Raw genomic sequence first — 16036 nt, forward strand, 5'->3', positions numbered from 1 at the left:
TTGTCTTGCTTCCCAGTGTTTGTTTATAACACAGAAGCCATCCCCTCCAGCGGGTTGAAAGTGCCTTCAGAGTCTAAATAGCAACAATGTCTCTAATCCTTTTTCCCCTCTCTTTTAAAATAAAAATAGCTAACAGTTACTGAGTGCTTATTGTATACTATCCCAGTGCTATTTAATGTGTGGTTGACCACCAGCAGTATCAATATCACCTGAAAATTTGGTGAAAATGCAAATTCGAGGGCCCTACCTTGGGCAATCAGAAATTCTAGAACTTTGGATCCAGGAATCTCTTTTTAATAAGTGGCCAACTTCCCACCTTAGTGATTCTTGTACACGCCAAGTTTTGAGAGTCATTGTACTAGACACATCTAAGTCTTCACATTTTTTTCTTCACTTAATTTTTCTAACAACCTTTACCCTAGCAACTAGTTGTCTCCTCACACAGATGGGGAACAGAGGCACAGAAAGTATGGGTAAATTGTTCAAGGTCCCCGGGGTGTATTATTTTCAAAGATGTTGACCACAATCCCTTCTACTTTTTGGATAGGACTTTGTCACTCCTAGCAAGAAATGAAGTCTATTTCCGTTCTTGAATTGAACTGGTCTGTGACTTGCCTTGACCAATAGAATGCAATGAAAGTACATGGCGTGCCTTCTGATGGAGGCCTTAGGATGCCTTGCAGTGTCTGTTTTCATTTTCCTAGTACCCTGACTCCTGCGTCAAGAAGTCCAGGCTCTCCTACTGGAGAGACAGGCCATACAGTAATGGGGATCATGTGGAGAGAAACGCCACGAGGAGGAGAACCACAGTGTGCCAGCCAACAGCCCTCCCTAAGCCGGGTCCTGTGGGGAAGGCCATCTTGTGGGAGCCGCGGTAACACCACGTGGAGCAGAGCCTTGCTTGTGGAGTGCTGCCTGATGCCCAGCCTGCAAAATGTGAGCAAATAAAATGGTGTTGTTTTAAGCCGCTGAGTACTGGGGTAGTTGGTTATGCAGTGATAGATAATTGAAACAGTCATGTAATTTGTCAGCCATAGGTCCTGGAGTCCCACCCAGGCAGTTTAGCCTTGTTGTACATCTTAACCATTGCTCCTTGCTTCACTGAATTAAAAAAAAATACACTTGCTATTTTATTGCCATATAGAGCTTTCAACCCAAACTCCAATGCAGAGTATCTGGTAAGTTTTGGCAAACCACGTAGCATATGTTGCACCCATTTTTCCTCCTAAGCTAGGTAATAATAATAACAGCTAGCACATGTATAGTACTTACTATGTACCGGGCAAATCCTGCTTTGAATATGTTTTAATTTGCTAATTTTTTTAACTTTTGAAATATATACTTAGTTAATTGGTTTTCAGCCTTTTTAAAATGCAAGTATTTAAAGCCATTTTCTTTTAAGTACTATTTTAACTACATCCTAAAAATTTTGATATGTTATGTTGTAATTATCATTTCATTCAGAATAATTTCTAATTTTCACTGTGATTTCTTTTTTGACCTAGTGTTTTCATTTTTTAAGAAATATATTGCTTAATTTGTGGGTTTTTTTCTCATTATGTCTTTATTCTTTTATTTTTATTTTATTTTCCTGTGGCTAGAGGATATATTCTATATGATTTCAAACATTTGAAATTGATTGGGACTTATTTTATGGCCTAGTATAATTTTCAATTTTGGCAAATATATTCCATGTGTACTGAATAAAAATGTTCATACTACAGTTGGTGGCTGACTTCCATAAACTTTTGATGTTGTTATTGTAGATGATTATTCCCTTAAGGAAATTTTCCTTTACTAACCCCTTCAAACAAAGAAGGACTATGTTGCCTTGCAAGGGTCTGGAGGCCCAAGGTTGGGGAGGGGGAGCATAACCATTTTCGAAGTCTTCTGTTTTATCTTAAAAGTTTATCGACTTGTGCTATTGACTCAGTAATATATCTGGGTTTATTTTGAGATGGAATTATTTTCCTAACACATGCATCAGGAAAACACCACGTCCTCAAACAGTGTCTGACACATAGGAGGCACATGACAGGTATTTGTTAAATGACTGATGAAAGGAGTTGGTTGACCCTGTCTGCAGTCTCAGCCACAGAAGCCTCTTCAGGGCTGCCATAGGCCTCACTGGTCAGATGAGATCCTTCCCTGCATCTGCTGGGAAACCATTGTAGAGAACGTGTAAATTATAATATCTCTAAGGCAAGTGGGGCCCCTAGAGTTGTGCAATATCCAGTGTGCTCAGTTGCACCTGTGACTCCAGCCAGGGCCCAAGTGGACCTACTTTCAGCCTCCTGGTTCATCTTTTCCCCATATGAGCCACGCTGGTAGGAAAGCTGCATTCAAGTCCATACCTGATTGGGGTTTCTCCTTATCTGGACTCTAAGCAGAGGACCCGGATTCCAGTGAGCAGTGTTGCAGCAGGCAGTGTGTTTCCACAGAGCAAGCCTTAGCCAAGTGGTTCCGGTAACCGTGGGTGTCCCCAGCAAGGAAAAGTGAAGGTAGGACTGTGGTGTATCTTCACAGATGCTGAGATTTTTGTTTCTTTTATTTTTAAGGTTTTATTTATTAGACTGAGAGAGAGTGTGTGCATGAGTGTGGGGGGGTAGGGGGAGGAGCAGAGGAAGAGGGAAGAGGGGCAAGCAGACTCTCACTGAGTGTGGAGCCCCATGTGGGGCTCCATCTCACGACCCCAAGATCACAACCTGAAATCAAGTGTCCAATGCCTAACCGACTAAGGCACCCAGGCACCCCAGAGATTTTTATTTCTAATGGAATAAAATCACTAGTCCTGTATGTCTCAATAAATTGAGTATATAATTTATAAATATTTCTACAAAGAAAACTCCATGACCAAATGGTGATATCTAACAAATATCTAAGGAAGAAATGATATCAATTGTGTATCTCTCTCAGAATTTAGGAGAGATTATTTTCCAACCCATTATATGAGGCCAGCATTACTCTGATACCCAAACCAGAGACAGACATTACAAGAAAAAACTGCAGGTCAATAAACCTCTGAATGTAGCCACAAAAATTCTCGACAATTAGCAAATCAAATCCAACAACATAAAAAAGGATAATATATCATGACCAAATAGGGTTTAATTCTGAGAATGCAAGTTTGATTTAACGTTCAAAAAAGTCAATGCAATAATCACGTTAACAGAATAAAAGAGAAACATCAAACGACCATTTCAGTAAAAGCATTCGGCGAAATTCAACACTCATTCGTGATTAAAAACTCTGTTTTCAGTACAAGGGAAATACAAGGGAACTTCTTTAACCTGATAAAAGATACCTTAAAAGAAACCCAAATGAATGAATGTTCTTCACTCTTTGCTTACAGATCTAGGGTGATAATATCAGTACCTAACACCTATTGAATACTTACTATGTGTCAGCCCTCGATCCAAGTTCTATATAGATGTCATCTTATTTGATCCTCTGAATAACCCTATGGTTGTTACCGTTATCCCATTTTGAGGATGAGAAAACTCACAGAGGCATTAACTAATTTACTTAAGATTGCTCAGCTAGTACGGGGAGGAGCTAGGACAGATGACCCCAGAGCCCACACACTTTTTAAAAAAAAATTTTTATTATGTTATATTGGTCACCATACAGTACCTCATTAGTTTTTGATGTAGTGTTCCATGATTCGTTGTTTGTGTATAACACCCAGTGCTCCATGCAATACGTGCCCTCCTTAATACCCATCACCGGGCTATCCCAGTCCCCCACGCCCCTCCCCTCTGAAGCCCTTAGTTTGTTTTCCAGAGTCCATAGTCTTTCGTGGTTCATTCCCCTTCTGTTTACCCCCCCTTCATTTTTCCCTTCCTTCCCCTACCGATCTTCCTATTTCTTATGTCCCATAAATGAGTGAAACCATGTGATAATTGTCTTTCTCTGCTTGACTTACTTCACTTAGCATAATCTCCTCCAGTCCCGTCTATGTTGCTGCAAATGTTGGTTAATCATTCTTTCTGATGGCTGAGTAATATTCCGTTGTATGTATGGACCACATCTTCTTTATCCATTCGTCTGTTGAAGGGCCTCTCAGCTCCTTCCACAGTATAGCTATTGTGGACAATGCTGCTATGAACATTGCAGAGCCCATGCACTTAACCATTGCCTTGTACCCTCATCTTCCCCTCTGAGGTTTGACTTTGTGGCATAAGTCAAAGGGCAAGAGTCTAAGCAGAGGTTGAAGACTGGCCATGTAGAAATGCTTTTGGAGTTTTCAAAAGCCACACATGTCTTCAGGGCTATGCCATACGGTTACATCAGCTGTCCACAGCTGTACATCCTGGACCTGCATTTTAGACCCCCAGCCTCTGAGATTCTGATTCTGTGGCACAGGGATTCAACATGGGCATCTGCATTTTAAAAAGTTCTGCAACTGGGGGAGAACCGTTAGAGTAAGTGTTTTCTGTGCTTGATTCCTCGGTTGGGCACCATGACCTTCAGAAGCTTTGTACCTTTAGCAAAGGAATTACTGTCTCAAGTGCCTTGTTAAGATACAATTTCTCATGCATGCTCTTATACATGCTTTCTGTGCTTATTGTGTACCCAATAGTCATTCACTATTTCTTTCAAAGAAAAGACAGATTTTGTTTAAAATGGCAATGTGCCCAGTGAACAAACATTTCCTAGTTGTCCTTGCAGCTAATGGCGGCCATATGACATGGTTCTAGCCAATGAGATGTAAGTCTGCTGGGGATATATTTGGGAAGTTTTGCTCTCATGGCTGATGCTTCAACCTCCAGACTTCTTAAGTATGTGAGAAAAAAATAATTCCCACAAATATTTGTTTGAGTCTCTTACATGCAGCCAGACCACTTTTCACTAATTTCCTTTCAGTAAACATTTACTGAGTACCTGACTCTGTTTTGGCTATCATGGAAAAAACAATGAATAAGCTGGAGTCTTTTCTTCAGGAAGCTCATGGTCAGGTTCAGAAGAAAGATATATGAAAAACAACAATAATACACCCTGAAAATAGCTACCATAGAGGTGAGCATCAGTCGTCAGGATAATCAAGTCTGAATGAGCCAAGAAGGCCATTGAGAGATGTTTCTGTTTGTTCTGAAAGAATGAACTGAAATTTTCTAGGTGGATTTAGGATGGGGAGGGAGAAAGGGCATTCCAGATAGGTGGAAGAGCATGTGTGAATGTATGAAGTTTTGAAACAATATGACATGCTCAGATAGTTCAGTATGGTTGACCTGTAGGCTGAAGGTAATGAACAGTGTGAATGAGAGCTGGGCCAGCTCAGACAGGGATATATGTGCCATTTCCTATCGGGTGTGCTTGGTGTTGGGAGTCAGCAAATCGTTTTTAGCAGGGAAGCGATTTGATAAGATCTATGTTTTTAAAATCCACTCTGGCAGCAGTGTGGGAAGTGGGCTGAAAAGTGATGAGACAGAAAGATGAGTTATAAAGCTATTTCATTGTTAAGGCAAGAGATGTCAAGAGCCCATGCCAAGGCAGTGGCACAGGGCTGGGCAGGAAGGGATGGAGAGGAGATAAAGGCTTTTGCTTACTATTTAAATTCCATAAAATGACATTTTGGGCCCTCTACAGGAGAGTTTGCTCATTGGGACTAGCAGTTTTTTAAATTTGTATTTAAATGTCCCATTTCCACTTATTTAATTGCCTTTTAGACTTGTGTTTTTTTTTAAATTTTTAAAATTTATTCATTAGAGAGACAGAGTGAGAGAGCGGGAGAGCATGATCAGTGGGGAGGGTCAGAAGGAGAGGGAGAAGCAGACCTCCTGCTGAGCAGGGAGCCAGATGCAGGGCTCAATCCCAGGGCTGTGGGATCATGACCTGAGCTGAAGGCAGATGCTTCATCGACTGAGCCACGCAGGTGCTCCTAGACTTGTTAATAATAGTTTCTGTCCCCAAATGATGGTTGGTTGCCTTTTTTTCACTGTTTTTTTTCCCCTGAGTTCTACAAGGACGTTCTCAGCGTCCACCTCTTAATCTTCATTCAGTTCACAAGGGAAGGCTCAAGATTAATTCACAGGAGACCTGCAGGTCAGAGTCTTCCTCTGGAGATGGATTATGTCCACACAGGCATCAGTTCAGGAGAATTGCTAGAAAAATACTGCTAGCTGTTGTTACATTCCTCTGAGAGGAAAATTATGACCTTAACTCATGTTCTCTATGATATATACTGAGGATGAGCACTTGGGAAGTTCAGCTCAGATGGAAAAATATAACTGTCTCTTCGGATTGTATTTCAGAGAATACTTGTAAAGTACCAAGCTTCTCTTTACATCTCTTTAGAGGGAGGAAGAGTGGGGATTCATGCAAATATTACAGCAATTCTTTTTATGTCACCTACCCTTAGATTAAAGCTGTTCAAAATGATTGACATGAACCCCTTCCTCCAAGTTCCTGGAGGATATGCTTTCTCTGGCTTTCGTCTGCAGGGAATTGGAGGTGGACACACATGTGAAGAGTCTGAACTGGGACTCAGTAGGTGTGTTAGTTTCCCACTGCTGCTGTATAACAACCACAAAGTTAGTGGCTTAAGTTTTGGAGGTCAGAAGTCTGAAGGGGTCTTATGGGGTTAAAATCAAGGTGTCAGCAGAACTGCGTTCCTCCTGGAGGCACGCAGGGAGAATCTGCTCCTGGCCCTTTCCAGCTTCTAGAGGTTGCCCACATTTCTTGGCTTGTAGCACTACATCACTCTGCTTCTGCCATCATGTCTCTTTCTCTGGCTTCCTCTTACAAGAACTTTTGTCATTACATTGGGCCTGTGTGGGTAATCCAGGATAATCTTTACATTCCAAAATGCCTAACTTCATTACATCTGCAAAGTCCCTTTGGTGAAGTAAGATAGCATTTCACAGGTTCTAGGGACTAGGGCATGGATATCTTGGGGGGGGGGGGTTATTCTGCCTACCGCGTTGGACTCAATCCAGGGGACATTGTCTGAAACAGGTGGCCTGGGAAACCACCCTGCTACCATGCAATGAAAGGTGGAAGTAATGAATGATGGAGGTTACCTTACCTTCTAATCCTAATGAGGTTTTTTGGTATCATAAAACCCAACTTTCCATGTATAACAATCAGTGCAATGTGAGATCATATTTTTAAGGGTTGTTTCCTGCCTGTTGACATCATTAAACTGTAAGTTTCATGAGAGCAGAGACTATGTCTGTTGTGTTCATCACCAGTTTGTGTAATTCCCTACTGGCTGCTCTACTTCTTCCTTAGTGATTGAATTTCGATTTTGTTCTCGGGGTACTGTGCACATCGCTAAGAAACAAATGATGACTATCTAAACCAATGAGGTAATCCTACCTTTGCCTGTGATTAGTCTACAGGTAGCCATGTGACCTAGTTCTGGAAAGATCCCACATTTCTACTCCTTAATCTTTAGCCCCTGCTTTCTCCATCTTACCAAGTTACCAAATGGATAACTCCTACTTTCTCTCTATCCCTTCAGACTGAATGACCCAGTTATTTCCCCCACTCAGATACTTTTAGGAGCACAACTTCTCAAATTTGTACATTATTTTCATGCTCTAATCATTAACAAAAATCACCACTTGGTTGTATTTGGTTTGAGTGAATCCATTTTTTTCTGGCCTTCCCCTAAGGCAGGAGATCAGGCAAAATTGAGTTTTCAGTCTTGCAGAGTTAAAGACTTGTTCCTAGATTCTGGGGACCCCACAAAAGTGTCACTTGGTGGGAAGGCCTTGTCCACTTGTCCCCTCTGATATCTCTCTCCCTCTGGAATTTAGCCCAGCGAAACTGAACCTTTTTAATGAGTAACCAGAGCAGCCATAAAATTGAATGTTCGAAGCTGCTCTGTTTACATGATCAACAGGAGAGCCTGCATCTGGAGATGATAAGAATTCAGGATTCGTGCCGAAAAGGTGACTCTAGTAATAGAAAGAGGCAAGAAGATGGGATATCTCTGGAGAGTAGGGATTTTAGAGAACATCCTGAATGATAATGAATCTATACACACACTACCTTCTGCTTCAGGTCAAGTAGCCTGAGGGATTGGGCCATTCCTGGTCAAATTCTTCAGCTAACTAAGCACTTCAAATTGGAGAACAAGAAGTGTCTCTGCTCCCATTTATGCACTGCTGGTGGCAGTAGAGGCTGCCGAAATGCTTTGAGAGGTAACTTGGCAAAATGCATCAGAAGCTCTAAAAATATTTATGTTGTTTGACATAGAAATTCCACTTCCAGAAGTAAGTCAGAAGGAAATAATCTCAAATAAGGAAAAGAATTAATAGGCACAGAAGTGTTTATTGCACTTCCTTATTATAATAAGGAAACATTGGAACCCTACTTAACTCTTCAATGGTAGGAAGATGGTTAATTAAATCATACTATATTCCCTTGATGAAATATATAGTCATGAACATTTTAATTATGGAGACAATAAACATAAGAACATAATGATGTGAAATTTTATGCATACTCTTGATTGCAGTGCCCTAAAAATATGCAATCATGTAATCAAAGAGTGGAAGGGAATACATAAAATGGGACATAGCTGTGTTAAGGTGGTGGAATTATTAGTGATTTTTTTTCCTTTTATATTTCTAGCCTATGTAATGTTCCTATATGTTCTCTATAAATATAAAATAAATACATAAAATGCAAATGCTCTAAGAATGGTTAAGAAATGGGGCAAGAACTAGCATTCATTGAGGGACTATTATGTTTCAGCTACTGAGCTAATATTATTTTACATATATTATCTGATACTACTTTCTTTTGTCTCCTAAGAGGTATCTGTCTTTACATTTTTACGTAAGAGGAAACTGAAGCTGACAGAAGCTGATTGAGGATGAATAGTGGGGGGTGGAGGGCAGATAAACAGCATGATCATAATTTTCCCAGCCGCAGGACAAGTAAGGAGCATCAGGAATCAGTCCATTCTTTTCACTGGCTACATGAGATGATGAGGGCTAATTCTCTCCTTGGCTGACTTGCTTGTGCTGGTGTCCTGGCGGAGAACTGAGGGATGAACTATTGGCCATACCCAAATGGACTTCTGGATTGCTACACCTCTCTGAGTGTCCTAGAGTGTCTCCTTCCAGAATGGGTGACATCTCGTTGGGCATTACTTCAGCACTCACAGAGACAGGATGTGGCTCTGACGTACACCTGTGAATTCTCAAACACACATTTCTTGGAGAGGGCTTAGAAATGGTGATGCAATAAATATCTTGAGATGCCTGGGCCAGAGACTTATGGGGCACCAGCTATGGAGTCCAAGAGAAGAGGGAAAAAGAAGCGCATGAGTAGGGAGCTGAGGAGGTAATGATAGAGAGGAATGGAGGAACCTGGGGAAGTCAGAGAGCAGGTGTGGTAAGAGTGAGGGCATCGAAGAGCTTGCAGGACAGGAAATTATGGCTGGTATTAATGTTTCTAGATGATGACATTTTCAGGTTTTGACCCTGGAAATGTGTGCATGTTAGGGACTGAATCGTCTTCCCCCAAATTCGTATATTCAAGCTCTAACCTCCTCTTTGGAAATAGGGCCTTTAAAGAGGTAATTAAGTTTAAATGAGGTCATAAGGGTGGGGTCCTAATCTAATAGGATTGGAGTCCTTATAAGAAGAGGAAGAGACACCGAAGAGCTCTCTCTGCCTCCACGTGCACACAGAAGAAAAGCACATGTGGACACAGTGAGAAGGTGGCTGTCTATAAGCCAGGCATAGAACTCTCACTAGAAACTGAATTTGCTAGCACCTTGATCATGGACTTCTGGCCTCCAGATCTGTGAGAAACTAAGTACCGATTGTTTAAGCCACCCAGTCTGTGCAATTTTGTAATGGCAGCCTGAACAGACTAACACAGTGCCTAAGTCAGAGTCGAGTGGGAAAGCTATGTAGCTAAGGTGGTCAAACTGTAAGGCTAATGTGTAGGAGTCACCTATATGGATGAAAAATATTCCCATAAAGATGATTATAAAAATGAATCATAAGTGAGCTAAACTTACTAGGCACTTTAGGACCAAGAAATCTTTTTTTTTTTTTTAAATGATTTTTTATTATATTATGTTAGTCACCATACAGTACATCCCCGGTTTCCGATGTAAGGCTCGATGATTCATTAGTTGTGTATAACACCCAGTGCCCCATGCAATACGTGCCCTCCTTACTACCCATCACCGGTCTATCCCATTCCCCCACCCCCCTCCCCTCTGAAGTCCTCAGTTTGTTTCTCATAGTCCATAGTCTCTCATGTTTCATTCCCCCTTCTGATTACCCCCCCTTTCTTTATCCCTTTCTTCCCCTACCGATCATCCTAGTTCTTATGTTCCATAGATGAGAGAAATCATATGATAGTTGTCTTTCTCTGCTTGACTTATTTCACTTAGCATTATCTCCTCCAGTGCTGTCCATGTTGTAGCAAATGTTGAGAACTCGTTCTTTCTGATAGCTGAGTAATATTCCATTGTATATATGGACCACAACTTCTTAATCCAGTCATCTGTTGAAGGGCATCTCGGCTCCTTCCACAATTTAGCCATTGTGGACATTGCTGCTATGAACATTGGGGTGCATATGGCCCTTCTCTTCACTACGTCTGTATCTTTGGGGTAAATACCCAGTAGTGCAATGGCTGGATCATAGGGTAGCTCAATTTTTAACTTTTTAAGGGACCTCCACACTGTTTTCCAGAGTGGCTGTACCAACTTGCATTCCCACCAACAATGTAGGAGGGATCCCCTTTCTCCACATCCTCTCCAACAATTGTTGTTTCTTGCCTTGTCTATTTTTGCCATTCTAACTGGTGTAAGGTGGTATCTCAGTGTGGTTTTGATTTGAATTTCCTTGATGGCTAATGATTTTGAACATTTTTACATGTGTCTGTTAGCCATTTGTATGTCTTCATTGGAAAAGTGTCTGTTCATATCTTCTGCCCATTTTTTGATTTGTTTATTTGTTTCTCGTGTATTGAGTTTGAGAAGTTCTTTGTAGATCTTGGATACCAGTCCTTTATCTGTAGTGTCATTTGCAAATATCTTCTCCCATTCCGTGGGCTGCCTCTTAGTTTTTCTGACTGTTTCCTTGGCTGTGCAGAAACTTTTAATCTTGATGAAGTCCCATAAATTCATTTTATCTTTTGTTTCTCTTGCCTTTGGGGATGTGTCATGAAAAAGGTTGCTTTGGCCGATGTCGTAGAGGTTGTTGCCTATGTTCTCCTCTAGAATTTTGATGGATTCCTGTCTCACATCGAGGTCTTTCATCCATTTGGAGTTTATTTTTGTGTATGGTGTGAGATAGTGGTCAAGTTTCATTCTCTTGCATGTAGCTGTCCAATTTTCCCAGCACCATTTATTGAAGAGACTGTCTTTTTCCCACCGGATGTTTTTTCCTGCTTTATCAAATATTAGTTGCCCAAAGAGCCGAGAGGACCAAGAAATCTTTTAAGCACTTTATGTGCAATAACTCATTTAATCCTCTACCAGTCCCATGGCATAGATACTACTATTTAATCCCCATTAGGTGTGAAAAGGCACTGAGGCACGGAGGGGTGAAGGAGCATATCTAAAGTCACAGAGATAAGACAGAGGTGGTGCTTGTCCCACACACTTGGGCTGTAGAGCTCACTCCCTTAATCACTGTTCTGTATTAGGGTATAGGAAATGTTATGAGACAGGAGCCAAAGAAGGGATGTGCACAGAGAGATGAAGGAAGAGCGATTCACCAGAGTCGTCAGCCGGATTGGCTGGGCAAATCTGGGTGACCAGTGGATGACAGATGTAAGAAGATGGCCTATTGCCTCTCCTCCAGAGGGGGATAAAAACCTATGGTGCGAGCTTCAAGGAATGCGGGATTTTTGTATGAGGATTAAGAGAAATGATGTGGAATCAGTGGGGCACTGGGTTAATATTCACACCACCGTGCAGTTGTGCCCATCTGAGAGGGTTGTAATGTGGCAGGAACTTCATGTCAACAGTCGGTGCAGGCCGGGAAGGGTGCCTTGAAGACCCTTCCTCCCCCCCCCCCGAATTGATAACACCATCTCAAAGGAATATTTGCACACCCATGTTCACTGCAACATGATTCACGATAACCAAGAAGTGGAAACAACCTAATGCCCATCCATATATGAACAAATGGAGAAGCTGTGATATATACACACACTGGAATATTATTCAGCCTTAAAAAAGAAGGAAATCCTATCACATGCTAAAAACGTGGGTGAACCTTGAGGACATTATTCTAGGTGAAATAAGCCTACCGCAAAAGGACAAATACTTCATGGTTCCACTTAGATCAGGGATCTGAAGTAGTGGTTCTGGGAAACAACTAGAATGGCGGTGGCCAGGGGCTGGGGAGGAGGGAAAAGGGGAGCTATTCAAGGGGTAGAGAAGTTCAGTTTTGCAAATGAAAAAATTTGAGCGTTCTGTTGCACAACCATGTGTGTATAGTTAATACTACCATACTGTACACTTAAAATTAGCTAAAGTGGTAAATTTTATGTTATGTGCTTTATAAAAAATGCAATTTGAAAGAGAAAAAAAATACAAGGAGGTGCTTTACTTGGCTGGTCACAGAGTCCTAACAAGCACAGCTAATTGCTCGGCTTCCTAGGACATTTTCCGAGTCTGCAGATAGTCCATCTGGGGGTAAAAGGGAAGAGATCTCTCGGCTCCACCTCCGCTCTGTCTCCCACACCCCTGAGGTGTCACACCACCATACTTCTAGCTTGTGTCACTGGCCTCTCCAAGCAGTTGGCTGGTTTGCAGGGGACGCCCTGTGCGTGGAGCTTCCCAACTTGTGGTGGCGGTGGCCGCAGCAGCGGCCTGGCTCCACGGTCACGAGCTGTTGCTGGGCTGGGAGCAAGACACACGGGCAGACCTGAGTGGCACAGACACTGAGACCAATACGAGGTTCCTGTGGCCTCTTAATTTAAGCTGAAGTCAGGAAAGGAACTCTATGAGAGCATTGTTTTCTGTTGTCAGGGATGAGGAGGAAAACATAGAATTGCAAATTGGTGTGTGAGGGCATTCCTCGAGGAAGCCATTCATCAAAAACGCAGATGGGTGCTGATGGCCCGGGTCAAATACTTTATGCAGATGAAAGGCATTTGGTTGGTATCTATTCAGGTTCCGTATGCAAATAGAGACCAGTGCTACCGTTGACAATTCTACTGTGGCTGTAGTAAGTTGTTTGTAAAACTCAACTAATGAACAGAAGAGAACTATTTACTAAAAGGGCATGATGATGGGAACACATTTTAATTTTCAAAATACCACTTTGGAGGGTAAATTCATCAGTGTCACAAAGCTGGCTGGAACCTAGGTTTTATTCTTCTCCAAATCGACAATGAAAAGTAGGGTCAAGTCCATTTGATTTGTATCGCGTTTGCATTGTGCTTTGGAGAGTAGAGTGCCACACTAATTAAGCTGAGCAAAGTCTTGCAAGAATTACTTGCTGTTATTAGCAAGCATTTATTAATCAAAAGACTTTCCCTACATTTAATCCATTGTTATAACTAACAGTTTTTATTTCCACCCTTATTTAGAGGTGCAGGAATTGACTGAAGGGCATCTACATTGATTTGGAAATAGGAGAGATGATGGTTTCCCTTAGCTATGGTTTAGGATCTTGCAACATGAGCAGTCCCTGGAAGAGAGAAGCAGTTATTAAGACAATGCACTTGTTATGAAGGTGCAGTTGGTCTCCTCTGCCTTTTATGCTTCCCTGTCCCTTCCACCCCCTGAAGCTGTCCCTTTCGCAATGACTCCAGAGATCTGTGATGTCTCCTAACTTTGAAGAGGGACTTTCTTCATCTCCAGTGCCCATGCAGCTTTGCCACTCCTGGACAGCATCCATCGGCTCAATTTTGTTCCTTCTCAGTTGCATTTCAGAGGATGCTTCTCTGCTGATGAGCCGATAGCAGGTCATGCTCTCATCTAGACTAGGAACAAATCCCTTTTAAAGTTTTATGTCTCCCAGAAAGCAAATTAGCCCATCAGTGACTGCGGCACTGTTATCAAGCCTGGTGAGACATTTATTGCAGGCTGAGGGGAAGGAAATCCAATGTGCTTATGGTAGCTGTCGGGACACTCCTGTCCCCTCAGCCCCCCCCCCCCCCCCGCCAAGATCTTCCCTCACCCTTATCACTTAACCCCCACAGTCTGATTTCTGACTGCCAGCATGGGTATTTCCCTACCCGTGGGCTTTCCCGTGCAAGCTGAAAGTGGCCCCTACTCTTAGCAGCCCTTGACTTCCCTTGATGGGAGTTGATGTATATATAAACACCCCAGCTCCATAACCCGGGCTGGGACAACTCTGAGGCACTTGCTGCACACCGGCCCCCAGAATTCCACAGCAGAATCGAGCTCCAGTGGCCTGTCGATGGAACTTGCTTGATAATGCTCCTCGTGTTGGCTTCTTCCTTTCCTTGGCTCACTTGCCCACTTCTCTCCTGCAGTGTTCCCTGGGATTGCTTCGCAAATAAACCACTTGGGAATTCTGGCCTCAGGGTTGACTTCTTGAGGAACCCAAAGGAGGAACGAACAGCCTTTAAAATCATGAGACACATCTGAGCTGAATAAAAGGCCAACCTTTATTTCCAAAGAGCCCTTGCTGGTGTATATTCATGCCAGCTTAGCGCTTCTCTGTCACATGACTTCAGTTTGCCCAGAGCTGAAGGGAATGGAGGTGTTTGGGTTTGTCATACTTCATAACTTTTTGAAGTTGTTCCCCAAAGCCAGTTGTTCTCTATTCTTATCTGTATTAGTGCCTTTTTTTTTTTTTGGATGTAAAAGTTTAATGCATTGCATTCTATGAGAGAAGCAATGAGCTTGAAATTTAATGAGTTAATCCTTTCTCGCCTTCTTTTCTCTAGCAATGGAAGCATTTAGGCATTTAGCTAAATCCCATACACTTTGATATATAGTTGAAAATACGGAAGCAGATGAACTAAGGACCTAACTCCCCAAATTAGAAAAAAATGATAGCAAAGTACATTCAAGGAAAGCAGGAGGAAAACACTGTAAAGATAAAAACAGAAATTAATAAATTAAAATCCACAAAAATCATAGAATTGATAAATCAAAGAGCAGACTCTTTTAAAAGAACAATCAATTACATAAGCCCCTGGCAACTCTACTCAGGAAAAAAAGAAAACATGAACCAACAGAGTTAACTATTACAATACATCACATTAATAGAGTAAAAGATGCTTTTTTAAATCACAGCCATTTTTCAACATTGTTTGGAAGTTGTTATCCAGAATTACTCTGACTTCGAACCACGAACACAGGTTTTATGAGCAGAGAAGAGTGTAGAATTTCTAGGTTGGAAAAGCTAAGAGGACATATGCTTGCAGGATGGAGATATTTGAGACTTTGATTGCCTTTGTCCTGAGGCAGATTAACGGATGTTTTCTGAGGTATTAGGTATGCTAGTTATGCAGGGTTAAATAAGTTTAACTAGGTTTCTTTACCATATGACTCCAGTGTAAGTCATGAACCTATGAGAGGAAGATAAAGTACCAGAATTTTCCGAATTCCTGGGACCCTAGGGTTCCAGGGACCATGGACTGGGCAACAACACTGTTCTGGGGAGGCAGTGAGGCAAGAACTGAAAAGGATGATAGAAAAAGAAGAGCTGTAAAGCTTAGTTACAAAAATAAATCATTATTTTGAGCTGATATGATTGTTTTTCTATAAAATTTAAGAAAATCAATTGAAAAACTATATGACCAGTTACAACATTAATAGTTTTATAGCATATCAACAAAACCAGTTAAAAATAAAATGGGAAAAATAGCATATTTAAATACTATTAAATATTTAAAATACCCAGGGCTGAAATGATAAGAAATGTACTAGATCGATATGAAGAAAATGAAAAAGTATTCCTGAAGAACAGAAAAGAACAAAAGAGCGTTTTCAAGGTTTTGAAGATGTTAAGTTCTCAAATTAAACTATGGGTACAATATAAACATAATTAGAATATTTACAGGGATTTATAAGGATTTTAACACAATAATTATAAAAGTTACCTAAAGATTTTCTGTTTTCACA

At 41.4% G+C, this 16036-nt stretch overlaps 1 protein-coding gene across 2 annotated transcripts in view; it reads left to right on the forward strand.

Annotated features, from left to right (window-relative positions):
• The window catches only part of POLE4 (DNA polymerase epsilon 4, accessory subunit), a 47664-nt gene extending 31628 nt beyond the window's left edge, over window positions 1–16036 (forward strand). Inside the window, exons 4-5 of one of the 2 annotated variants that reach the window (XR_006411939.3) lie at window positions 705–936; window positions 2391–2532. Coding sequence is in view for 1 of the 2 variants with exons in the window: in XM_026482047.4 (XP_026337832.1) it covers window positions 705–712 (8 nt within the window). In the remaining variant the exon portion in view is untranslated. Of the gene's footprint in view, window positions 1–704 lie in introns of both variants that reach the window. The other variant, XM_026482047.4, reaches the window with a different exon arrangement.

The sequence above is a fragment of the Ursus arctos genome, unplaced genomic scaffold (assembly GCF_023065955.2).
Source record: "Ursus arctos isolate Adak ecotype North America unplaced genomic scaffold, UrsArc2.0 scaffold_8, whole genome shotgun sequence".
Taxonomy (NCBI): Eukaryota; Metazoa; Chordata; class Mammalia; order Carnivora; family Ursidae; genus Ursus; species Ursus arctos.